This window comes from Dipodomys spectabilis, unplaced genomic scaffold (assembly GCF_019054845.1).
Source record: "Dipodomys spectabilis isolate Male_0828 unplaced genomic scaffold, ASM1905484v1 ptg000197l, whole genome shotgun sequence".
Classification (NCBI taxonomy): Eukaryota; Metazoa; Chordata; class Mammalia; order Rodentia; family Heteromyidae; genus Dipodomys; species Dipodomys spectabilis.
Window position 1 is genome coordinate 4,183,414 of NW_024870874.1, and position 25,804 is coordinate 4,209,217.

The following is a 25,804-nucleotide window of genomic DNA, read 5'->3' on the forward strand; positions in this document are numbered from 1 at the left end:
GTTGCTGTCCCTGAGCTTCTTTTGCTCAGCATGGCTTCTGGCTTCTTTTGAGTTGTTAATTGGAGTCTCATGGACTTCCCTGCCCCACCTGGCTTCGAACCACAATCCTCAGATCTCAACCTCCTAAGTAGCTAAATTACAAGCCTGAGCTATGGCTCCACATTAAGGTCATTCTGTTGAAGAGAACCAGGAATGATAGAGGATGAGGAACCTGATCAGGTATACACAAAGGAGGGTTCAAGCCGAAGTGGTTTCATGAGGCTCTTTTGCTAAAAGTAGGTATTTATTATAAAGGAGTGCACAGTTAGCCTAGAGAAAAGATTCAGAAGACTGAAAGTTGCCCAGACCAAAAATATGAGTTCCCCTTCTTTTTGCAAAAAGTCCTTCCTGCCTGCCTAGCTTTTATTCTCCCAAAAATTTTCTACTGCTTGTAGCTCTTATAGATGCCAAATAATCTCAAAGCCTTATTTTTCCTTACATGTAAATGAATACTGATACACCTATTTTAGAGTGATTGTGTGGATTTAGTGAGAATGTACATAAAAATACCTTAAGACTTATGGATGGATTTATCCCTTTAGGATAACGCTCAATATCCTTAAATAGGGCTTAAGGGTGTTATATTGCCTAGCATGCGTAAGGCGCTGGGGCAACACACACAGAGAAAGAAATTCTTTAAATAAATACAATTGTGTATTCTGGCCCCTTTTCACCTTAAACTGAAATTCCTACACATTGCCCAACTCTGCAATCAAGCCTGCTCTCATTGTTTTAAAGGAAGAGACATGTCAAATTTTGTGCAACATTTAATCAACTTAGTGCAATAATTGATAAGTAGAATTGACACAAATATTTGTAAAAGATTACATTATACTATGGGCTCTCAATATCACTAGTTACCTATACCAACTTTGTATAAGTATTTTTCTACATATTTTTCTGTGCCCCTTAACAGAGTCTGACATTCATAATTTTCCTTTAATAAATTTAATAAATGGAGGCACATCTGTTGTGGGAGACACATCTGTATGGTTGAACCATTCCTCAGACTCAGATGAAAAGTGAATTCACATTTTCTCTAGATTTCTAATTCTAAATACAATCATTATCCAGGTCTTAAATCTTTAATTCTGGCCTCACCATCTGCAAAATATTCAGACTATCCTTAATATCCTCATCATTTACAATACAATATGATTTCAATGGACACTTTAGATGTTGTTGGTATTATATTTGGATGCCCACTATTTGAAGCTCCCCCTATTTGAATTGCCCATCTTAGGAGTCTAATAGTTGAAACTGAAATGTCAAATACTTGTTCAACCATTCATGTATATCAGCAGGAACCTGATATTCACACACACACACACACACACACACACACACACACACACACACACACAGAAGAAAGAAAGAAAGAAAGAAAGAAAGAAAGAAAGAAAGAAAGAAAGAAAGAAAGAAAGAAAGAAGGAAGGAAAGAAGGAAAGAAAGAAAGGGAAAAAGAAAAAAAGGGAAAAAGAGAAAAGAAAGTTACACATCCTAAGTAACTGCAGGAGCAATGGAAACACCTCAGAGTCTTAAATGTGTATACGTATTTAGTATTAATGGTGCAAGGATGCCAGTTGCCTGTGCTTAAAGGACCATCCTGGAGGCTCTTCCAACAATTCTGTATTTTATTGTAGTCTACATGAATTTCTTTATAACCTTTTATAGGCACTGTATAAATTTAGTCAGTTGTCATTTCTGTCCATGTTGGTCCAGACCTGCAGTGCTAGCAATCCTTTCAACTACTCAATATCCTCTACTACAATTCTTTTCTCCTTAAATTAGTTATAGTATTTTCTATTGCTTAGTACTAATACCCTTGTTAAAACCAGTGCTTTTTCATCTTCTTCCTCAAACATGATTCTCTGCCTTATGACCTTGAAAGTCTTCTTGATGCTTATTATCTTGTTTGTATACTTTACACTATTTCTGTGAGATGATATATTTTAGTTAGCTTTAATCTACACACTCCAGGGTGTGTCATTAGCATTTGAAAGACACTAATTAGGATCTTTACTACAGAGCTGGATGCACAAATGCTTTCAATATCACTATGCAAATTGGCACTGGAGGTATTTTAGTTAACATAAAGAATGAGAAAAGATTGTTTCATTGTAAAATGAGAGGCTAGAATATTATATGGGCACTTTTGTCTTAGCATTGATGTAGTGAAAGAATCAGCTGAATCTAGAAAGCTGACACCCTTCAGATGTCTCCCTTCATCTTTAATACTCTGCCACAAAGTCTTGTCTGTATACTGTTTACATGTCTAAGATTTGTTTTCCTTGCAGGACACCACCCAGAAGTCAGGGAGCAGACAGCTCTCATCAATCTTTAGTTACTTAAGATTAACCATGTTTACTCAAAGTACCTGGTGATTATGAACAGTGAAGTGTTCATTTCTACCCACCCTATTTCTTTGAGATCATCTGCTAGAAAATAGACGGAAATGGAGATTATCAAGTTAAGCAAAATAAGCTAGAGTTAGAAATTACCACGTTTTTTTCTCTAACATGAAGAATATAGACCTAAGAAGGAGAAATGATATGAATGTAAAATAAGGACTTTACAGGTAGGGACCACTGTGTGTGTAGCAAGAGGTGGAGGAATAAAAGGACAGGATGATGAGGGGTGAGTATGATTGAGGTATGAATGCACATAGCATGACACATATTAAAAATTGTATAAAATCCAAGAGGAAGGAGTAGGAAAGAGTAATAGAAGAGTAACTATTATTAAGGTACATAATATGCATGTGTGGAAATATCATATTGTATACACACAAATGTAGGAAATAATGATTTTTTTTGTTTGACAGAAGATAAAAGTACAAAATATAGAACATGACACATGACTTCTGGGTTTTTTTGTTTGTTTCCTTTTAATTCATTAGGATTTTTTGTGGCTTAACATAGGGTTTTTTCTAGAGGAAGTTTCATATGCTGATGAAAAGTGAGTGTTCTTCAGCTGTTGGATGGAAGGTTCTGTAAATTTTTCTTTAAGTTCATTTACCTCAAAGTATAGTTTAACTGATGTTTATTATTTTTTTTAACATTTTGATGATCCGTCATCATCCAGAAGCAGGGTCTTGAAATCTTCTACTGTATTTTAGTCTATTTCGAATACTATTTATTTCATAAGTTTGGTTGTTTCAACAGTAGAACATATAGATATATGATCATAATATTTTTTAATTCATCCTTTGTTATCTACTGACATTAATAGATTTTTTTCTTCTTTTTTTCTTTTTGCTCTGCAGAGCTGAGTTTGGGACTTGGGGATCTTGTGTTTTTTAGGCAAGTTCTCTACCAATTGAGTGGCACCTTCCTTTTTCTGAATTATTTTTCAGGTAACATCTCATACTTATTACCCAGGACTTTCAACTATATTTTTCATTTGCCTTTTTAAGCAATTCGTTTCCATGATTTATATTTAGTTCCTTTGCAGAATCCTTTCACTTTCGCTTTCATATATGGCATTGCCTTCCTAATTTCATTTTGAACTCCTTATATGTATTTTCTTGGATATCATTCAATTTTTTTGGAAGTTGTAAGAGAGTTAGTGTATTCCTTTGGAGGTGTCACATTCCCTTGTTTTTACGTATTTCTTCTCCTCTACATTGAGATTTGGGCCTTTGGTGAATTATCTATCTTTGCCACTTTTATGGAGTGGCCTTTTTAAATAAGCCACTTTCTCCTGAAGATGTGTCTTCAGGTGTCCATTTGTTGTGTGGCTTTGGTTTTAATTCTATTTAACTCTAGTGTTGTATCCTATAGCTTCTAAGGCAGGCTATGTTGCTGTGGCAGAGTAATGAGGGTCAAGCCAAAATTTAGGCAGATGTATTGCAGACAGCAGTGGATGTGGGGTACTCAATGTGTGGCTACTCATCTAACAGTAGTGGACTGTTATACAAGCTCTGCTACTAGCAAGGGGCTCTGGTATTGGTGTCCTCATCAGTGAGCAGGGCATGAAACACTTGCCCTCCAGCTACTCCCTAGCACAGGTCCACAATCTGGAAGTGGCAGACACTGCAGCGTGGTCTATGGTGCTCACACCAAGTTCTGCCAGCAATGCATGGTCAGACAAGGTGTGGTGCCTAAGTGGGAGTGAGAACCATGTAGGTGGGGCAGCAGCAAGAACTGTGGCATTCCACTCTATGCCCCTTTCCTGATAGTGTCTCCTCAGAAATGGGACTAATACTGGACCCAGTCAGGGTTCCTTTAGGGAGCACTATTCTGGCTGTGTAAACCTGTAGGAAAAGAAAATGCTATAACATAGAGAGTTGTCAATGCTGTTTCTGTAGAGCAACAGTGTGAACTCCTCACCCTTCTCCGTAACAGGCTTCTGCATCTGGCCCCAAAGAAGAGGGGTGGCATTTAGTGTGTGGGCAGTCAGCCACAACACTGGTCTCAGAGAGCAAGCTCCTTGATGTCCTGGATATCTGTCCCTATAGATGTCCCAACACAGATCTTGTATAGTTCAGGAGTTGGGTCACAGTCACACTTCTAGACCAACTTGTATTCATGAAGAAGCTAGCCCCTGAGCCACTGAAGCAGGATGAGAATGTGTAGTTATTTCTGATTATGCAGTGAATTCAGGCATTGTTTCCTTGCTATAACATCTTGATGGCTCACTAAGATAATGTAAGATTCTTTTCCAACGCCAGACTAGGCCTGTTGTGTAAACCTGTGAAGACTGTGAAACTGTCCAATAGCTAGGACTTCAATGGAATCACAAGTATCCACACTGATAGTCTGCTGGGTTCTGTACCTCCTGCGAAGTGTAAATACTTCCTCTTTAAGCTGTAGACACAGAATAGCAATTGCTGAGCTAGTTGTTCTCTGAGCTAGTTCTTATCCTATGTCTCTCAATCATATAAGCTCCCAGTCACTTATTTCCAGTGTTCTCCCATCATGCCTCACAAAATATAGCTAGATACCTACTTTCTTCTTTGGAGGAGAACAAGGCCCTGGGGGTTGATAAACAGCATGGAGGGGGCGGGGGAAGAGGCACAGGAGGAGGAGAGGGAAAGGAGGAAGAGAGGAGAGTTATACTTAGGTTGGCTATATGACTCACACTTATGATCCTAGCTCACAGAAGCAGAACTGCCTGGTTCAAGAGTAGCCTGGACCACAGGACAAAACAACAATTTTTTAGTGTCTATTCTTTGGGTATTGTTTAGCACAGACCACTACTAACATTCTTGGACAGTTTTGTGTTTGCAATGGATTATAGATAAGGTTTTTTAAATCATGAAATATTGCACAGGCTCCTACAAAACATCATTATCATAAATCTTTTTGCTGTTCTTGGAATAATAACAGAATTTTGTTTTCTACCTTTGTTAACTAAGAATCTGCAGCACTAAGAGAAAAAAAATAATGTAGTACTGCTGGGCTTGAACCCAAGGCATTGGATATGCTAAAGGCCATTCTTTAAGATAAATTTCTAGCCTAATTTTAAATCTATATTCTCCTGATCTTTTAGAGGAATCCTACCAGTGTGCTATGTTCCCAAGAATGGGAAATGGAGCAAAGTTTTGACTGGTGTGTGTGTGTGTGTACTATATATTCCTCTTATATACAATGTATTTGTCATTTGCTCAATAAATTTCGTTGTGTTTAAAGCCCCCTCCCTCCTTTTAAAAATCTTATTTCATTTCTGGGAAGCAAATTAAAAATTTTAAGCATGAGCAAAGTTGTTGAAAGAGTAGGAAGTCATTCCTAAATACAAGCTTGTCTTTTCCATTAGATCATGAGCTCCATGAAAGCAGGTGCTGTAAACACCCCCAATATCTGCTGTCACTCTGCACATGGTATAAACAACTACTCACTAAAAATATTTCACTTCATGACAAAGCTGACTGCTACCATAAAAGAAGAGATACGTTAATTATATAGCTGACATGGTGAACTGGGAATTTACCCTACTATCTGTTGTAAACAGAATGGTGATGCAGGATAATGGAGAAGCCGCTTGAGTTCTCTGAATCTCAGTGATGCCATTTTTGAAATTAAGGAATCTGATCGGGTAAGATCTAGTTGGAAAAATATTAATAGTCAGGATCTGAATTTATTCCCAATTCTGAAATTATTTAGTGAGATATACTAAAGATGACAAAACTTTCATTTTATAAGTAACAGACAAAGAATCTTAGAAAATTTAAAATTTTAATAAATGTGCTTTGTTCACAAAATGTGAAAAAATACAACAAACACAAACATACACTTTCAGGTATGCTACCTCCAACCACTTGGCAACTATGGTAAAATGACATGATCTATTCATGATCCTGAAGAATCCATCTACATTATTGTCATTTGTTTTTGAAATACCAAATTATTTTGGACAAATTGCTGTGAATATAACAAGGAGGCTCTTTAACTTCCTTATAACAAAATGGAATTATTCTTAAGAGTACCCATACAGAATTAGAAGACCCTAACAACTTCATTTGTCATTATACATATAATCTGGCACCAAGCCACAATGACTGCCTATACTTCCACATTTACACACTGCAATGGCCTTGGTGGAGTATGTGTTCGGCATAGGATTAAATCCTATGCCAACTTAATTTGAGTAAGGTGAACAAATGATATAGATTCAAATAAATTTATACTAAGGGGTGGTAAGTTTTAGAAAAAGACATGTTTTTAAAGCACTACTTAAAATACATCATGCACATTTTGGAGCATAAGCAAAATTAACATCTGTAAACAGTCAGAAGAATCTATAGCACCAACGTTTTAGCTACAACACAAAAGCTGTCTCAAAGGTCATTTTTAGATCACCCTTTCAAAAGCACTGCTTTTCATTTACTTTCAAAACCCTTTCATTTGGTGTATTGTTTTCTTTGCTCTTGGAATTAGATTTAGACAAACCAAACAGAATAAAGAGTATGAAACAGGTGTAATACAACAATTCTCCTGAACATACTGCTTTTTAATTTGTTTTTCCTTTTATTTTTCTTTTAAGGGAATTTAAAGCCTGGTCCTTTAGTACTTAACTGGAAAAAAAAAATCAACCCTAATTATTAAGGGATTATATGCCATTGAAAGTAACTGAAAAATTGTGGTTACTTAATAGTGCATTTCAGCAACCAACATTCCTTACATTTAGTCTTAACTTTTTTTAGGTTAATTACAATCTTGTTACTTTCATTAATTTACCATGTGAAATTTACTTTGAAATACTGGGTACACAAACACACAAAATTTTCAAGGACAAGTTTGTATTTCTAAATGAAATTTGACATTCAAAGTAAATTACAGCAATTCACAATAAGCACGAAAATCTCAGTTTTACCAGAGTAGAGAAGTGCAGTTTATGAAATTTAGGATCAACTATGGAAAATGCAAGTTTCTTTTAAAATACAAACATACACACATTAACCATGAAATCTGAAACTGTGATATTTCAGTGCAAAAACCTCAGTATGAGGTAATTTTAATGTAATAACCACTTGAAAAAAATCCACACAGTGGCACTCTTAAAAATGATAGTTTACATGACAATTGCTGGCTGACAAGACAACATGGACTAAATGTTCTAAGCTGTTTATAACTTGTCTTGTTTGGACATATATTTCTCCTTAGTCATTTGCTTCTGATTCAGAAGCACAGAAAGGCATTTGTCAATGTGGAAAGGGAAAATTCCCACAGCCAACTAATGGTTTCTGCTAGGGTTTAGAAAGAAATTAGGATATCAAAAGGTCAAGATCATTTTGTGAGATTACTAGGAGAGGGTAAATTTTAAAATTTCCTATATATTCCAAAGTTGTAGTGCAGCACCTCCTTAATGGGAAGGTGGGACTGTATCAAAGCTGGTCTCAATAGAACATAAAGTCTCTTACAAGTGCAACCCTTTCACAAAGGTGTTTACAGTGAGCGTTGAGTATTATACATTGTTCCTTGCTGGAATAGAAACCTAAATGAAACCTAAATTTTAAAAAAAGTGAACACTCACAGATAAATATACTTACCACCAAGGCCCAAATCAACAAGAAAGTTAAGAAAATAATACTCTGGCAATGGTGGTTACTGTATTGTACTAATGAAATCAGAATATACACTTTGGGGAAATTTTCTCTTTCAATGTCTGTTGTTGTCAAAAGTAAAAGCATTATTACCAACTCCAAAAATCTCAGAAAATATTGGATCATCAGATGAACTGAATAGAAAATGTACTTCTGTGACAGGTAACAATTTAGTTAGAAAAAAGACAAAAGTAAGTGCATCACAAAACAACTAAACCAGTCTATTTCCAGGGTATATTGAGTCATCAAAGTGCAATCTACAACATTCTACCTATCTTAAGGTTTCTCAATGCAATAGTCTTAAAGTCAACATTGAACAACTGAAGAAAATGAAAATATGTAGGAATTTATGCTTCATCTTTTCAACAATAGCACTAAAGAGAAAAGAGGTACCTTTCTATATCTTAGTGCGAAATGCTAAAGTAACAGTGGTTTCTGCTAGTATAGAACTCACTGCATGAAATTTCAAGCTTTCTATATAAGAATAAAATTTTAAATCCAGAAGTAGAAAAAAATAGCAAACTCTGTAAACCTTTGCATTTCTTCTATGCAAACCAGATTTTATGTACTGAGTTCACGTTAGTATTTCTGATTAGTGTAAGCAATTAGTTTAGGAGTCTGGACTGAAAGGGCAGTTTGCTTTTGTATTAACTTAAAAGTAATATGGGATCCTCTAACTCATAGAAGGGAATGGAGCTGGCTTGACTTTCTCCAGAATCTGAGTCATATGGAGCATCAGGTAGCTCTGTGAAGCCATATGCTAGTTGTTCATCTTCTATATCAGATCGAACATAGCAGGAAGGGTTAGAATACTCCTCATCTTCTATACTGTTGAAATCCTGAGGAATATATAACATCCCTGGATAGTTCCGACTAACCAAGTCACTTGTAGTTTTAAGGGATATTTTCCTAAATGCCATCAGATGCATATGAGAAAATTTTGAATACTTGAAGCGTTTAAAACCCAGGGACTCAATAGCAATCTTCCAGCTTTTCATCATCATAGCATGACGGTTCTGATGGGAGGAATCAGGTGTGATGATAAGTAGCAAACCATTTAATACTAATAGCTCATGGGCTTTCTTGCAGCAAATCCATCGCTGGTAGGGTGATGGGAAATAGGAAAGAAGGAGAGAGAAAACAACCACATGGAAAAGTTCTCCAGGAAGAGAATCAATAGGGTTTTTCAGCTGCTTCAAAAAAGCATCTATAGCATCCTGTGCAAGCTGAAGCGGTTGCTGAAGCTGTAAGTTCAGGAAGTCACATTTATATACACTCTGTAGAAAGAAAAAAAAAGCACATTAAGAACTTCAAGGGATGTGGTGGCATATACCTATAAACCCAGCAGTTTGAGGGTGAGGCAGGAGGGCCACAAGTTGGCAGTCAGCCTGTGATACATAGTATGACTCTTGCCTCAAAGACAATAATTAATTAAATACATATATATATACATTCAAAATCGTATACACCTTAATATGCTAAAACATTTCTATATAATTTTAGCCTTGATTATGTTCCTTTCCTTTCTAAATTAAGTCTATATAGGTTTATTCAAAGCTAACAATCACAAAAATCTAAGCCTAGAAAATTTCTAGTTATTTAATATACAAACATACATCTCTCTCATACACATACATATATATATATGAATGTATAATTACTTTTTTCTACAAACTTGAAATCCTAATTTTACACATACATTTAAAAATCATGAGTGTATTTCAAATTTAATTTGAATATGATATCACGGAATGATTTTTAAGCTTAGTCATATTTACATCCACTTTAACATGTATAGTTCCCAAAATCAAGCTAATATAAAAACAATTTTTAAACAAATTACGATGAAAAAAGGATGAATCAGAGAAACCAAGGACTATTATTGGTATAGTTTAGATCTGAACTCCCTAAGGGCTCAGGTTTGCTGCAACTTCAGAGGTAGGAGATGACTAATTCAGAAAGGCACTAACCTCATCAATGGAATAATTGAGAGATTCACAGCTTAATGGACTGTTGGGAGATTTAAGAAAATGCAGAAGGTAGGACCAATTAAAGGAAGTAGGTTACTAGAGGCATTGCCTATGCAGGGAATACCTTTTCCTAGACCCTTGCTCACTCTGTCTGCTACCAGACTTCCATGAGATGAGTAGCCTCCTCTATTACATTTCCTCACTGCTACAATGTTGACTTTATAAGGCAATTTTGTCACAAAGTAATAGATGGTTGAATAATATTGAGAAATGGGGTAGTTGCTATGACTATATCTGATTATATAAATGAATTGGGAAGAATTTGAAAAAGTTTAGAGGAGCTGGCTATCAATACTTAGAATGTTGAAAACTGGAGCCTTGTGCGTGATTCTGGTAGTTGCTCAGAAAACCAGAATGCTGTTAGGAGTGTCACTGTAAGATGGTGGTTCTCATGAACATTGAGATGGAGAGGAGGATTCTAGAGAACCAGACTAGAGTCCATTTGTGTTAGAATCTTTGTTTTTTTTTTTTTTTTTTGGGGGGGGGGGTCCGGTTGTGGGGCCTGAACTCTGGGCCTGGGTGCTGTCCCTCAGCTCTTCAGCTCAAGGCTAGCACTCTACCACTTGAGCCACAGCGCCACTTCTGGCTTTTTTTCTTACGTGGTACTGAGGAATCGAACCTAGGGCCTCGAGCATGCAAGGCAAGTGCTCTACCACTGAGCCGACTTCCCAGCCCCTTGTGTTAGAATCTTGAAAAGACCTCTCTACATTTTGTCCATTCCTTGAGACTGCATGAGGCTCAGTTTAAAAATGGTAGACTAGTTTATCGGAGGAAATTTAAAGGCATCACAGAGTAGTGACAAGGTTCCAATGGCTACTTTAAGTCATATGTACAGTAAAAATCATGAATAAAAAGCAAAGCAGAGAGATTTGAAAAAGTTGCAGTATGGCCAGATAAAAATCACACATAAAACTGCAGCTAAGAGTGGAATGGTTACTGAAGAGATGAATACCATTAGAAAGAGGCAAAGCTGGGCACAGTATATCAAATCTGTAATCACAGATGATCAGGAGGCCACCTAGAAAACAGTTCATGAGACCCATCTCAACTAATGAAAATGTGGATGCAGTGGATATGCCCAACATCCAAGCTATATGGCAAGTATAAATAGAAGAATCGTAGGCCAGCCCAGATGGATAAAATGTGGAACCTTATTTGGAAATTAATAAAAGCAAAAAGGGCTAGAAGTATGCCTTAAGTGGTACTGTGCATGCTTAGGAAGCACAAAGCCACTAAGTCCAAATCCCAGCACCACCAAGAAAGTTAAATAACAGAAAGTCAAATTGGTTGTGGTGGAACCTGTGTGAGAGACTAAATGAGGGGATTGTAAATCTGAGGTGAGCTTCAGAGACTAAATGAGGGGATTGTAAATCTGAGGTGAGCTTTAGAGACTAAATAAGGGGGATTGTAAGTTTGAAGTGAGCTTCAGCTACTTAGTGAAGACCTGTCTCAAAATAACACAAATAGTAAAAGCTTTAAGTACTTTGCAACAGGATGATGGGAAAAAGGTCTTCAAGGCATCCCAGGAATTGGCCACTCTCAATTTATCACAGGCTCAAGTATGTACAAAGTAAATTTATTTCCAAGATTGCTTTGAGAAGAGTGCCTTGGGATGTCCTGCTTTGCTAGGGCAGCCTAGGGCATTATTCCTGCTATGGTTTAACTATGAAATATCTGGTACAGGTTCATGTTTTGAATACTTAGTCCATAGCTGGTGGCACTATTTTGCAATGGTCTGGAAACTTTAGGAGGTTTGACCTATTAGATAGAGAAAGCAGGTCACTGGTGGCTTGCATATGAAGGCTACACCTGGTCCCCAGTACCATCCTTGCTCTCTATATCCTGTCAGCCTTAAGGTAAACAGCTCTCCTCTACCATGTATTCCTCCACTATGATGTTCTGTCCAAGTGCCGGGAGCCAAGAAATAATACTGAAACCACTGAAACTTTGAGCTGAAATAAATCTTTCCTTTTTTAAGTTGTTTAAATCAGGAATTATGTCACAGTGACAAGAAAAGCTAACACTCTTCCCCTGTATTTATTACCCCATGTTTAGTCTTTCAGGCACTGAGAGCCACTGAAGCTGAAGTCCAAGGGGTTCTGGCTATGGCTTGTGCTGGTGGCAGACCTTCTTGGTGTCATCCACATGATGCTGGCTTTTCAGGCATGCAGAATTCCAGGGTTGTGGAATCATAGAAGCCTCCACCTAGATTTTATAGGAAGGTCTGGAAGGCCAGGCAATGTGAGACAATCAGAAGCTCTGTGGGCAGCACCTGAGAGGGCAATGCTTGAAGCTGCAAGAGTGAAGCTGAAACTGCAACGGAGACCCCAGGAGGTTAAGAAAAATGCCCAGAAATGTGAAATGTCTGCCAAAGCAAGCCATAGGCAATGAGGAGGACCAGTCTTCCTCATTCTATTCCTTCCTTTTGGAAAATGAATGCTTGCCCAATGCTATATGGTTTAAGTATAGAACCTATTGTTTTTTAATTTTATAGGCACTCACATCTATGATTTCATTAGTCTTGAAAGTGACCGTTGGAAGTGTTGAGATTTCAAGGGCTTTGGGAGATGAGTTGAAATGCATTTTACAATGAGATGGACATAAGCCTCTGGGAACCAGCAGCAAAATGCCAGTTTGGAACACCCTTCAAAGACTCATATATTGAAGGATTGGTATCCAATGTCGTAATATTTAGGGGCAAGAGGAGATTGAATCATAAAAAACTAGCCCCATCAATAAATTAATATCCATCATAGCTGAATGGACAAAAAGGTGCATCTTTTCCCCAGTCCATTGCTCAGCTTCCATTGTTGTGATGCTGTCTTGCCTCAAAGCCCAAAGTGATGGAGGCTAAGCCATCCTTGGACCAGAACCTCTGAAACACTGAACAAAATACATCTTTCCTCCTGCAAGTTGATTTTCTTAGGTATTTTGTTTCATTGATGAAAGCTAAGCAGTAATGAAAGAGATATTATAAAATTTGTACAAGCAGAATTATACCAATGTTTTTGTCTTATTTTTTGTTTTTTTGTTGGTTCTGGGCCAGGGCACTATCCCTCAGCTCATCAGCTCAAGGCTAGCGCTCTACCACTTGAGCCACAGCACCATTTCTGGCTTTTTCTGCTTATGTGGTGCTGAGGAATCGAACCCAGGGCCTCATGCATGCAAGCCAAGCACTCTACCACTTGAGCCACCTTCCCAGCCCTATACCAATGTTTTTAAGGTCAAGAAAATGGTATTTTAAAGGCTTGAAAAAAACTACATATTAAATTTAATTGACATAGTCCAATGAGCAACAGAAGCACTACGGCTAAAGGAATAAAATTCATACAGGGGTAAAATGCACTGCAGTAAATTTATAAGGTTTTATCTATGTGAGTTTGATTATAGAAATAAATTATTAAGCAAACTATTCTCTAAATAGTAAGAAATTAATATTCCATAATTTTCTGAATATTAATGCTGTACAGGAAGAATTCTGAGAAAAGTGCTACTGCTTGTATCTCAAATGCCCTCCTAATGACCCATGTTGTAAATGTCTGCTTCCCAGAGTGGTACTATTGGGAGGCAGGGCCTCATGGCAAGCTTCTTGGTCACTGGTGAAGAATGAGGAACCAGGCCCCCTTCTTCTCCTTTGCTTCCTGGGCATAAGATATGGTTTTGCTCTGTCATGTGCTCCCACCATCATGTGTTACTTCAGCACAGGCCCCAACACAATGGAGCCAATCATAGACAAAAACCACTAAAATTTCAAATATAAGTTGATTATCTCAGGTATTTTGTATAATGACACAAAACTGACACACACTGCATTTTTAAAAATTATTTAACTTTATCATATAGCAGCATTTATTAGCAAAATACATATGGTAATACTTTACTCCCTCACCCTTGTTAGCAGTTAGTGAATAGACAAGTAGGGACATAATCATCTAGACTTGCTATTTGAGAAAGTAATACATAATGGTCTTTGCACAGGTGGCACTTAAAAAGTTTACTGGCTGGCTGAAGCTTGGTGTAAACATTCTTGAGCTTTGTTCTATGCTAGAGCAGTGCTCAGTCTTACTACTCTCTACTACTGAGACATCGCCTTTCTGTGTACTCTACCCAATGTCGTGTGAATATTCTAGTGTGGCTGATAGGAACAGATACTATAATCTGATCTTTCATTACTGCTAGACACTGTAACTTCTAAATCCTTCAAGTTGTTCTTTTTCTAGTCTTATGCAGGTTTCTCATAAACATGCTAATCAGTACTTAGTTGAGTATACTCAAAGGGGTTCCCTTTGCAAGCTTCTGGAGTTTTGTCTCTTTATAGCTTTCTCATGTTTGGTACTAGCCTACAATCTCTAGCTTCTTTAGTTTCTTAAGATTCTAAAGCTCCACTTCACCTCCACACTCTAGGGCCTGCTTCAATTTCCCCTCACCTGGAAATTATTTCAAAGCAATTACTCTAGCACAAGAGAGGGCTCATCACATGTCTTTTCCATCTCTCAGAGATCATAGTTTTTCATTACCTGATCTTCAGTGGGACATAAACTGTTGCATTTATTTGCCCACATTTTGGTTGCTGTAGGCACAGAGAAAAGTGATAAATCTGATCTCTGTTTTACTAGATGGGATAGTACATCTTTTCATTTTATTTTCTCATTAGTTGCAAGGTTTAACAAACCCTTCACTCAGCCAGTTCTTTTGCATACTCTAATAACTACTCATTTCAGAGTACACAGTCTTGTCTATAAAAAAATTATGATTTTAAAAATAGCATTTAGGACTGAGCATTTTAAAATGACCATTACATCTCAGCAGTTCATAATGCACCTTGAAGGGGAGAGAAAGACATTAGCTCCTGATGTCCAAGTTTCACTGTTTGATAAACTAAGAATACCCATCTTACAGAAGAGTATATATTTGCTTTTGGGAAACAGTGATAATTTTAGCATTTTCTTGTTCCTTAATGTTACTGATACTTTCAATCTAGATAAGTTATGTTCATCAAAATGAAAAGAACAGTCTCAGAAGAAAGCTGAATTTTTACACAGGAACTTTTCTGTAATAATAGCAAATTTCTTTAGGTTTCACTATACTTTGAGTTTTGTCCTACATGCTTGAAAGACTTTCTCTTCAAGAAAGCATTAAAATCTTATGAAATGTGGTCCACTATGGTTCTCATACACACATAAGAAAACAGACTCAAAGACTAGAAGTTATGGTGTAGATATTCAAACCAAATTTGGAAGTATGATTTTGTTCTTTGGTATCCCAGATATTCTTCCAAGTACTAAGACTATAACTGTGATAGCTGTGTGTGTGTGTGTGTGTGTGTGAGAGAGAGAGAGAGAGAAAGAGAGAGAGGGAAAGAGACAGAGACAGACATATACAGACAAAGAGGAAAGAGAGAGATCTAATAACATTAGAAGTTTGTGGGCTGAAGTATAGGGTCAATGACAGAGCAAAGGCCTAGCACGTATAAAGACCTGGGTAAAATTACTAGAATTTCAGAACAAAACAAACAAAAAAACCAAAAGAAGTTTATACATAAATTTTGTGTATGGAGCTATGTTAAAAGTATAATGGAAATCATTAATTTGTGTTTTTCAATAAAAAATATGAAATTATTTTCTCATATAAATATAGAAGGTGCTTGCCCTGAAATTATCTATCTTCAAAATACATCCTCTAATACAAACTCTGGGCATCATATGAATATGATAAAACAAGGTTTCAGCTCTTAATAGATGATCCTGCTTCACTAAAATGTAGTGACAGTATTAAAATCATGAGTCATTACAATATCCTTAAAGAATAGTATTATACTTGGCCAAGTGTTAGTTGGATATTTATTTTTATAACCTTAATATTTGTAGAAGAACAGTGTACTAAGCTTTTGGCCAACTCCAATGTTCTTGCCTATTTCCACCATTCTAAAATGTCTTTGCAACATGGTACACTTCAGAAAGAGATGCATAAGAATAAATGTGAACCAAATCAAACAAAATGCAAAGCTCAAACACTTGAGCTACCTGGATATCTTTCCACTTATTTCCGTTTAGAAATATAGCACTTTTGTGCTGGCATCAGGGCTCCAGTGGTGGAATAAAAGCCAAGCAAGCAAGTTGAACATAAGTAAGGTTCTGTGTTCCAACTCTGAAGCCACACACACACACACACACACACACACACACACACAAGTTCTCCAGTGGTGGAATAAAAGCCAAGCAAGCAAGTTGAGCATAAGTAAGGTTCTGTGTTCCAACTCTGAAGCCACACACACACACACACACACACACACACACACACACACACACACACACACACGTTTTTCTGACAAGCAAGTTGAGCATAAGTAAGGTTCTGTGTTCCAACTCTGAAGCCACACACACACACACACACACACACAAGTTTTTCTGACAAATATATGTGTAAAATATTCAAGTCTGCAAACAAAACTATACATACCTCTACAGCAGGTACGATGTCAATGCCAACAGTTAGAAATTCTTCAAACTTCAAAAATGGGTTAAAGCAGCTGCCAACATCAAGTAATCTGATTTTTCCTGAGGCTTGGAGCAACCTAAAAATAATACACATCATAAAAGACAAATGGAAGATTCTTCATAATATTAAAGGCAAACCAAAAATAAAGAATAAAAATTTTGAGTATTTGAGAATAAACACCATGTAGACTATATCTATTATTACCGTATTTGGCGTTAAAATGGAAAAGCTTAAAAATTCACTGTATATTATTCACTGTATATTATTATTTATGATCTATTAAGTAAAAAATACTAGTTTGAAAAAGGTTTGTAAAAGGTGGCATCTTGTTTTATATTTTCTGTATGTCTTGTATAGTGTAGTATAACAAAAGATCAGTGTATTTAAGCTTTCACAGTATCACATATCATGCACTATGGGTAATTCCACTTTTTACTCATCCAAGAGTTTTTTTTTTTAAGGCAAATGACAACTTATTGTGATAGAAAATGTGAAAGGATCTTATAACCACATATTTTCTTCTTCTTCTTCTCTTTTCTTTCTTTTTTTTTTTTTTTTCAGTTACTGGGGCTTGAACTTAGAGCGATGTACTCTTGCTCAGCTTTTCCAATCAAGGCTGGTGCTCTACTGCTATGCCATGCTTCCAGTTCTGGCTTTTTACTGGTTAATTGATAAGTATTTCAAGGATTTGTCTGCTTAGGCTGGCTCCAAATCTCAATTATCAGATCTCAACACCCTAAGTAGTTTAGAATTAGAGTACGAGCCAATAGCAATTGGCTCCATGAACATTTTTGACATAATGTAGAGGAAAAAAAATCCACTCACAAATTAATTCTTAATAGCCAATTCAATGTCTTTGCACTTTGTCTCAATAATTAAAAAGACTAAAAGGAAAAGGCATGAATAGAATATTTTTTTTGAGGGGGGTGGTTGTGGGGCTTGAACTCTGGGGCTAGGCGCTGTCCCTCAGCTCTTCAGCTCAAGGATAGTGCTCTACCACTTGAGCCACAGTGCCACTTCCTGTTTTCTGGTTGTTAACTGGAGATAAAAGTCTCACCCACTTCCTACCTGGGCTGGCTTTGAATTGTGATCCTTAGATCTCAGCCTTCTGAGTAGCTAGGATTATAGGCTTGAGCCAACAGTGCCAGACTAGAATACTATTTTTTTTTTTTTTTAAAGATATGAGGTATCTCTGTATCTTTGTTTTATTTGTCTTTTGTTTGTTCATCCATAGTGCTGAGGTTTGATTCAGGGTTTTGTATATGCTAACAAACACTCTTCCAATGAGCTACATTAGTCTTCATGCCTTTGTTTTAAAAGTATATGAATTACACCTGCTAGGCAGTTAGTAACTTATAAATAAAATTCTTTTGTAGAAACATTTGAACCATTGCTTTCTAACATGACACCTGCTAGTGTTTTAATATATAAGATATTCATTAAATATTCAATGAATTCTAAAATCATACTATACATATTAATGAATAGTACAGCCCATGATTTAAAAGTGTCATTCCAAATTAAAGATTTTGTGAATAGAAAGTAAACTTAGAATGCTATTTTTAAGTGAGGAAAATTTCCTATTGTAAGGTTTTTCATTTCTAAAACTAGTGGGAAAAGAGGAGCAAATTTAATAAAAAGGTAACTCCATGTGTTCTATATAGCAACAAATAACAATGAAGGAAAACAGTGGATTTTGTTGTTCCCAATCCTGCAGTCCTAATGCCTATTAAAACAATATGAGGTTTCAACTTCGGACATTTTCCTTCCTTTCTTCTTCTCCCTTCCCCTCCTTTTTCTGTCCCTTTCTTGCCCCCCTCCCCCTTTTTGACACAGGGTCTTGCTATGTGATCTAGGTTGGCACAAAACTCATTGGCTGTTTCAATGTGCCATCCATATCAGGATAAAAAAGTAAGTCATGCCGGGCGCTGGTGGCTCACACTTGTACCCATAGCTACTAAGAAGGCTGAGATCTGGGGATCACAGTACAAAGCCAGCCCAGGCAGGAAAATCCATGAGACTCTTATCTCCAATTAACCACCAGAAAACCAAAGTGACACTGTGGCTCAAGTGGTACAGCATTTGCCTTGAGCTGAAGAGCAGAGGGACAGCATCCAGGCCCAGAGTTCAAGCCCCACAACCAACAAAAATTTTTAAAAAGTAAGTCGTTATTATACTGTCAGTGCCAGTGATAGTGGACCAAAGGAAATGTTTCACTGTTTCAACAGTGAAAGACACAGAGTGGATAGATAGAAGCAGAATGGATAAAAATCTTGTCACGTAGGAAGGTTTTGCTTGAGACTTTTAGCTAAAGTGCTCTTTAACTCCTAAGTCACTCTAGTACTCAAGATGGCCCTTTTCAGATTTGGGTGTCACTGCTCTTCCCAAGACTACTTCAGGATTGCCTTTACGATTTGTTTTATCTGAAAAGCAAACAGGGCTGGGAATGTGGCTTAGTGGTAGAGTGCTCACCTAACATACATGAAGCCCTGGGTTCAATTCCTCAGGACTACATAAACAGAAAAAGCCAGAAGTGACATTATGGCTCAAGTGGTAGAGTGCTAGCCTTGAGCAAAAGAAGCTCAGGGACAGTGCCCAGGCCCTGAGTTCAAGCCCAGGAATGGCAAAACACACAAACAATAAACAAACAAATGAAAAAAACAGGACTAATCTATGATTCAAGTGGTAGTGCTTGCCTGTCAAGCACAGTCCCTAAATGCAATCCCTAGTGTTCAAACAGAAGGTGAGTGATCCTTACAAGGACATACAAAAGTAATATTTAATGTTGAAGCATTATACAATTTACCTTTCAATCAATCCAACACAATGTCTACATATACATTTGGACTCTAGCCATTGTTATCTTCTAATTTTGTTAATGTGGGTTATGATAACATTAAAAATGAATTCATTTTATTTGGTTGGTTCAGATAATGAAAGAAATTACACTATAGACATACATGTATAAACATTAAAAATGAATTCATTTAGTTGGTACAGATAATAAAAGAAATTACTCCATAGACATACATACACAAAATAAATGTGTACTTATAATAGAATGGGTAACATTCTTGATAAGCCACCTGCTTAAACTTCAAACTCAAATTTAGGTACCACCTTTAACATGACACAAACCTCTCAAGGTCAATAACTTAATTAGTAAAGCCAAGAACAGTCTCTCTTAATTTGTATCTTATAGATACAAAACCTAATTTGTTAGTTTTAAAAAGACACTGAAGAATCCTGCATTATCTACATTCTATATTAGCTTAATGTAATTTTGCAAATGTCTAATAAGCTTATATTTTCATTAGGTCAAATTACATTCCAGTTACTGAACTAATAATACAACTTGTTTTAGATAGTAAATCTTCAAAAGTTAGTGATACAGTTCGTAGAACTACATTGAGAATCTAATAACCTGAGATTAGCACAATTTTTTTTTTTTTTGGGTCCGGTCATGGGGCCTGAACTCTGGGCCTGGGTGCTGTCCCTCAGCTCTTCAGCTCAAGGCTAGCGCTCTACCACTTGAGCCACAGCGCCACTTCCGGCTTTTTTCTTTTTGCTTATGTGGTGCTAAGGAATTGAACCCAGGGCCTCATGCATGCAAGGCAAGTGCTCTACCACTGAGCCACCTTCCCAGCCCCAGATCAGCACAAATTTTTTGGAATGCTTTCACTCTTACAAAGGAAACTTTGTGATTTCAGTCTGAAATACTCTGTAGTCATCATTTTCCTTTGCACATAGTCTCACTAATAGAAATCTGAATCATAGTATTAGTCTCGTTAAGATTTGTCAATTGTATTGAACCTATATAATCACCATTGCTTTTATTTTCAACAACTAATGCTCTGGGTCTTAAATCAAAAACTTGGTGCTTCCCATTTAAATAGCTCTAGGACTACACAGTATTATTTTACTATTTACAGAAAAAGAGACTCAATAAGTTATTTCCCTAATACTTGAGTACCTGCTAAAATTGAGAAAGGAACTGTCTTCCTAACTTTTAACAAAGGAACTTTTAAGACAGGAACAAGTTGGTAAGTATAGCATAGCCTTTAACATGTCTTTTTAAACCAAAAGAAAAAGTAGGGATGAAACCATTTTAGAATTGGCAATGAACACAGCTTATATGATATCTTCAAAACCTTTATCAAACATTGTTCAAAGTAGGACTTGATACCTTGATAATTTTACTAAGTCTCCAGATTTGGCATTTATAATTACAAACTAATTCTTCACATTCAGAGGCGCGGGTGTGTGTGTGTGTGTGTGTGTGTATTTTGTGTGTGTGTGTGCGTATTGTGTGTGTGTATAATATATTGTAAACTACCAGAAACACACTACTGAAAACTTTTATTGAAATACTAAATATTATATTTTGATTCTAAATTATGTTAAGACATTTAAACTAGGAACTAGTGGCTCATAACTATAATCCTAGTTACTCAGAAGGCTGGGACCTAGATAATCAAGGTTTGAGCCAGTCCAGGAAAAAAGTTAGAGGAACTCCATCTCCAATTCACTAGCAAAATGTCAGATTGAAGGCGGGGCTCAAATGTAGAGTGGCAATTGTGAGCAAACAAGATGAGAGTGCAAGGTCCTGTTCACGCCCTGGTACTGGCATACACACACACAAAAGGCATTTGAACTTCTCCCTTACATCTTTTGCTCACTAGGAAAACTCACTTTTAAAAATCCCAAAGCCAGGAAGTCTCAGTTACTTGGAGAGAGAGAGAATGAGAGGTTTGAGGATAGCCTGGGCAAAAAAAGGGGCCAGACACCATTTCAACAAAAATGCTGAACATTGTGGTGTTGCCCCTTTGGTACTAGCTATGTGGAAGAACATAAGTAGAAGGATCAACTATTAAAAATAGGTAAATATGAATGCATGAACTATAAAATTTCTGTAAGGTTCTTTTGTTTTAGTCTCTTTCATTATTTGTGTACCCATTGTTGTATTGGGTAGAAGTATAACTATATAATGGCTTATACTGGTCAACGTTTTAAAATATTTTTCTAAATTTGAGATATAGAATGTTTATATTTTCATCCTTTGTAGTGACCTATGAATAAAGGAAAAGATGCCTTATCCTTTTCTACTGATCAGAGATATGTTAATTCATTTTCAAATGTAATTATTCAGAAGTACACAGTATTTTCGACAAATATAAACCAAATCAACCAAAGATAATGTTATGTTGATATGTAAAGTTTTCGAATTGCTTAAGAATTTAATTTACTTTCATAGTTTTTCAGGATTTATCAAGAACATGTCTAGAATTAGTAGAGCTTAGCATTTCAGACAATAAAATACTACTTGATACAAAATATTCATTCTGATACTAGAATACTTAAATAAATTTAATGCTATTAATAATTGAATTATGGTACTCATATCCTTGTAAAATTTGTGCATGGTTTCCCTCATCTGTGGAAGCTAGAATGTGCCAATATATCTATAAGTAAACACACTAGGTGATAAACAAAAGATTACTAATGAATTAGCTGAAGTGTAAGAGACTTGATGGAGACTGCAAATAGTATAATTCTTTAAAAAGACAAAATCAAAGCCCAACGAAGTAAGTACCATGTAATGGGAACTTGCAAGAGGGGAGGGGTAGGAGAATGAACAGGAAAGTGTATTCATAAACTATTTCAGTGAATGGCAACTCCTTTTTACAAGTACTTAAAATATTCAAAAACTATTCAAAAATAGTTTACTTATTAATGTTGTATTACTAGCAAGCTAACTTTTATACCAACAGTAAAACGGATTATTAATCAATTTGATTACTATTAATAACCCTTCATTTTTTCCAAAGTATATTTTTATTGGCTTCATCTTTTTTCTTATTGGAAATTTCTTAGAGACTAGAACTACATAAACAGTTTAAGTAGATTTTTCTGTTTTGATTCTTTGTATTATTAGCTGAATAAAAACAATATTTAATAAACTATTTTTCTCATTTTTAGTAAAACCATAGAACTACTAGTTTTCCAGATGTCTTAAAGTTGTATTCTAGTTTTATGCCTAATAATAACACAAATGTACTTTCAGTCTTAATCTATTAATAGGGAAGCAAGTAAACCTCCCATTACTTAATATAAGCCATTGTTCTGTTTGACATTAGCACAGCTAGTCATGGCAATGTTAATGGAAATGGAAAAAGTATACTTACTCAGTTATAAATTCAGGGTTTGTAAAGTTGAGGTTGGTTAAATGACCTTCAAGTTTAGAAGACTCATGCATGTTTAAGGCTGGGGTGGTCTTAGTGGTGAGTACCGCTCTTTTTTCATCTTTTTCAAGTGCTTTTCTTTTCCCACCATTTTGGAAATATTCTCTGCATACACTACAAGTCAAAATAAAGTTGCATTTAAAAGTACTGGCTAGGATGATAAAATATGAAGAAGAAATTTCAAATTAGTCTTGTTTTTAAAATGTCAAAGAACAAGTCTGAGTACCATGTAGCACATATATATTGTTAAAAATACTACACAACATAGAATAGGAAATTAAATTCATTAAAAACTGTTTTTAGGCAAGCAGAACAAGGATGTGAGGAACAATGTCTATTCCTCTCACATATATTCAGGATACCATTAGTTAAACTTTAGCTTTTCTTAGCTTCTATTATGTATGATTTCTTTGACTTATTCTAATGCAATTTTAACTAGAATTATACATGAGTTAAAATTAATTCATCATTAATCCAGTATTAAGTACATAGGTAAAAAAAAAAATCAAGAAGCCACCCCTCAAGCAGTTCAGACTTGTGAAGGAGACAAATAATTATCTAACAGAGTAAACAAAATACAACTGAGAGAAAAAAAATGATGTGTTTATTTATATTTATTTGTGAAATACTTAATCCTATCTAAAATTACTAGTGAGTTTCTGATAGAAACAAAGTAGGAATGATTCAGGCCAAGGAATAATGTTAGTTAAGGAGGGAAGACCTTTCCAGGTGGATGATATCATAGGTAAAGGCATGGAAAAGAAGGAGAGTGGACCTTGCAGCTGAGGTTATATCTATGCCAGGACAGTATTAAAAGACTAGGTAGAAAATGGATGGCTGAATCCTTACAAAAGTGAAAAAAAACTTACAGACCTATCTTCCTTCCTTCCTTCCTTCTTTCCTTCCTTTCCCCATCTCTCCTCTTTCTTTTTTGATAAAAGGGTAGGTATGAGACTTAATTTAAGCTCAGGCCCTAGCTCTTAATCTGTTGTTTGTAAACTAGAAAACCAGAAAAATAAGTAGTGTACTTCTAGTCCAAATCCAAAGGCATGAGAACCAGTTAATTAAGTTCTAATCCAAGCATGAAAGTTTAAAAACAGAAGCTTAAGTACCTCTGAGGGGCAGAGTGAAGAAGAGAGGAAGATTAAGAAGAAAAATGGGATTAGGGATGTTTTTTCCCCTTTTTTTTGTTTGATTCAGGCCATTAATAGATTGGAAGCTTCTCTCTCCTACTTGGAACACAGAACATGTGGCTCAAGTGGCAGGAGTACCACCAGTGAGCAAAAGAGCTGCGTGAGAGTTTGAGGTCTTAAGTTCAAGCCCCAGTTCTGGAACGCACAGTTTTTCTATTAAGGCCGAAATCATGAATAAAAGACCTGATAAACTGAGATTCATTAAAATTATTTTTTTCTGTTATATGAAGATACTGTCAAGGGAATGAAATTATAATCAACAGCAAAAAAAATTGTAAGACATTCATGATTAAAAAAAAAACTTACCTAAAATATACAGAGAACTCTTAAAATAAGAAAACCACCCAGTTAAAAAATAGACAAAGAACTGGACACAGGTGGCTCACATCCGTAATGCTAGTTATTCAAGAAGTTCAGATCTGAAGATTATGGTAAGAAACCAGCCCAGGTGGGAAAGTTTGTAAGAGTCTTCTCTGCAATTAACCACCAAAAGAAAGCCAAAAGCTGAGGGACAGTGCCCAGGCCCTGAGTTCCAAGCTCCAGCATCAGCACACAGTCACAAAAAAAAAAAAAAAGACATGGAGACCTAAACAGACAACTCACCAAAGATGTAGAGATGTCAAACAAGAATATGTTGCTTCTCACATGCTGTTAGGAAAGGCAAGTTAAAACAATAAAATATCTATCTATCTATCTATCTTGGAAGGGTCAAAATATAGAACACTAACAGTAAATGTGTCAAAGCAAAAGAAATGTTCATTCATAGCTGGTGGGAATATAAAATGGCACAACTACTTTGGAAGATTCTTTCTTACAAAGTTACTATATTATCCAACAATTAATTAGGTCCTTGGTATCTATCCAAAAGAACTGAAAACTTATGTCAACATAATTGCTTATGGTAGTTTTATTCATAATTACTAAATTTGCAAGCAATCAATATTCCCATCCATGGGTGGATGGATATAGTCCCATATCCAGACAATGGAATATAGAGGTAAAAAGAAAAAAGCTATCAAGCAATGAAAAGATATGGCCTTAAATGTATACTACCTAAGTGAAAAACAAGCTAATCTCAAAGGCTACACAATGTAGGATTCCAACTAAATGAAATCTAGAAATCATTCCAGAAATGAAAAACTGTGAATACAGTAAAAAGGTCAGTGGTTGCTGGGACAGTAGAAATGAACAGATGGAGATGATAAACAGAGGATTTTTAGGGCAGAGAAATAATTTTGTATGATACAATAATGGCACATACATAGTACTGAATAACTTTAAAGCTCTAAAATGTATAACATCATGAGCCAACCTAATAGAAATAATGGATTTTGGTAACAATAATATTTCATTGTAGATTCCACAATTCTAACAAAGTATACACCTCTGATAAAGACTTCTATTCTAGGGGATAGGGTAATGGGTGAAACAAGAAGGAAAAAGCTGTTAAAAGACATCTTTTAAAAAATATTTATAGCAAATAAAGGAAACCATGGGACCTATATTTCTTTGGGCCTGGCTTACTTCACTTACTAAAAAGTCAAAAGCTATGTACATATGACAATGTAAGATGATGTTAAGTGAAATGAACCCCAAGATAGGGACATAACTTGTTTTTACTTTCTTGCTATTGTTGTTAATGTATCTAAAATGTACTATGTGATTCTTTTGTTTGTTCTTTCCCCATGATATAAACGGTTTTCATTGTATTTGACATAGGTACTCTGCATCTTGTATATAAATTTTTCTAATTTGGGG

At 35.9% G+C, this 25,804-nt stretch overlaps 1 protein-coding gene and 1 long non-coding RNA gene across 2 annotated transcripts in view; one reads left to right on the forward strand and one right to left on the reverse strand.

Moving 5' to 3' along the window:
- Positions 1 to 6,196: 6,196 nt before the first annotated feature.
- Positions 6,197 to 25,804, reverse strand: part of Bmt2 (base methyltransferase of 25S rRNA 2 homolog) — a 35,045-nt gene continuing 15,437 nt past the window's right edge. The window contains exons 3-5 of the mRNA XM_042695971.1: positions 22,797 to 22,967; positions 16,573 to 16,687; positions 6,197 to 9,360 (exon numbers count right to left, since the gene is read on the reverse strand). Coding sequence (XP_042551905.1) covers positions 8,731 to 9,360; positions 16,573 to 16,687; positions 22,797 to 22,967 — 916 coding nt within the window. The 3' untranslated portion in view covers positions 6,197 to 8,730. The remainder of the gene's footprint in view (positions 9,361 to 16,572; positions 16,688 to 22,796; positions 22,968 to 25,804) is intronic.
- Positions 7,924 to 24,925, forward strand: LOC122121800. Its single transcript, XR_006150040.1, has 3 exons — positions 7,924 to 8,001; positions 18,514 to 18,526; positions 24,915 to 24,925. It is a non-coding gene; the product is annotated as an uncharacterized LOC122121800 (long non-coding RNA).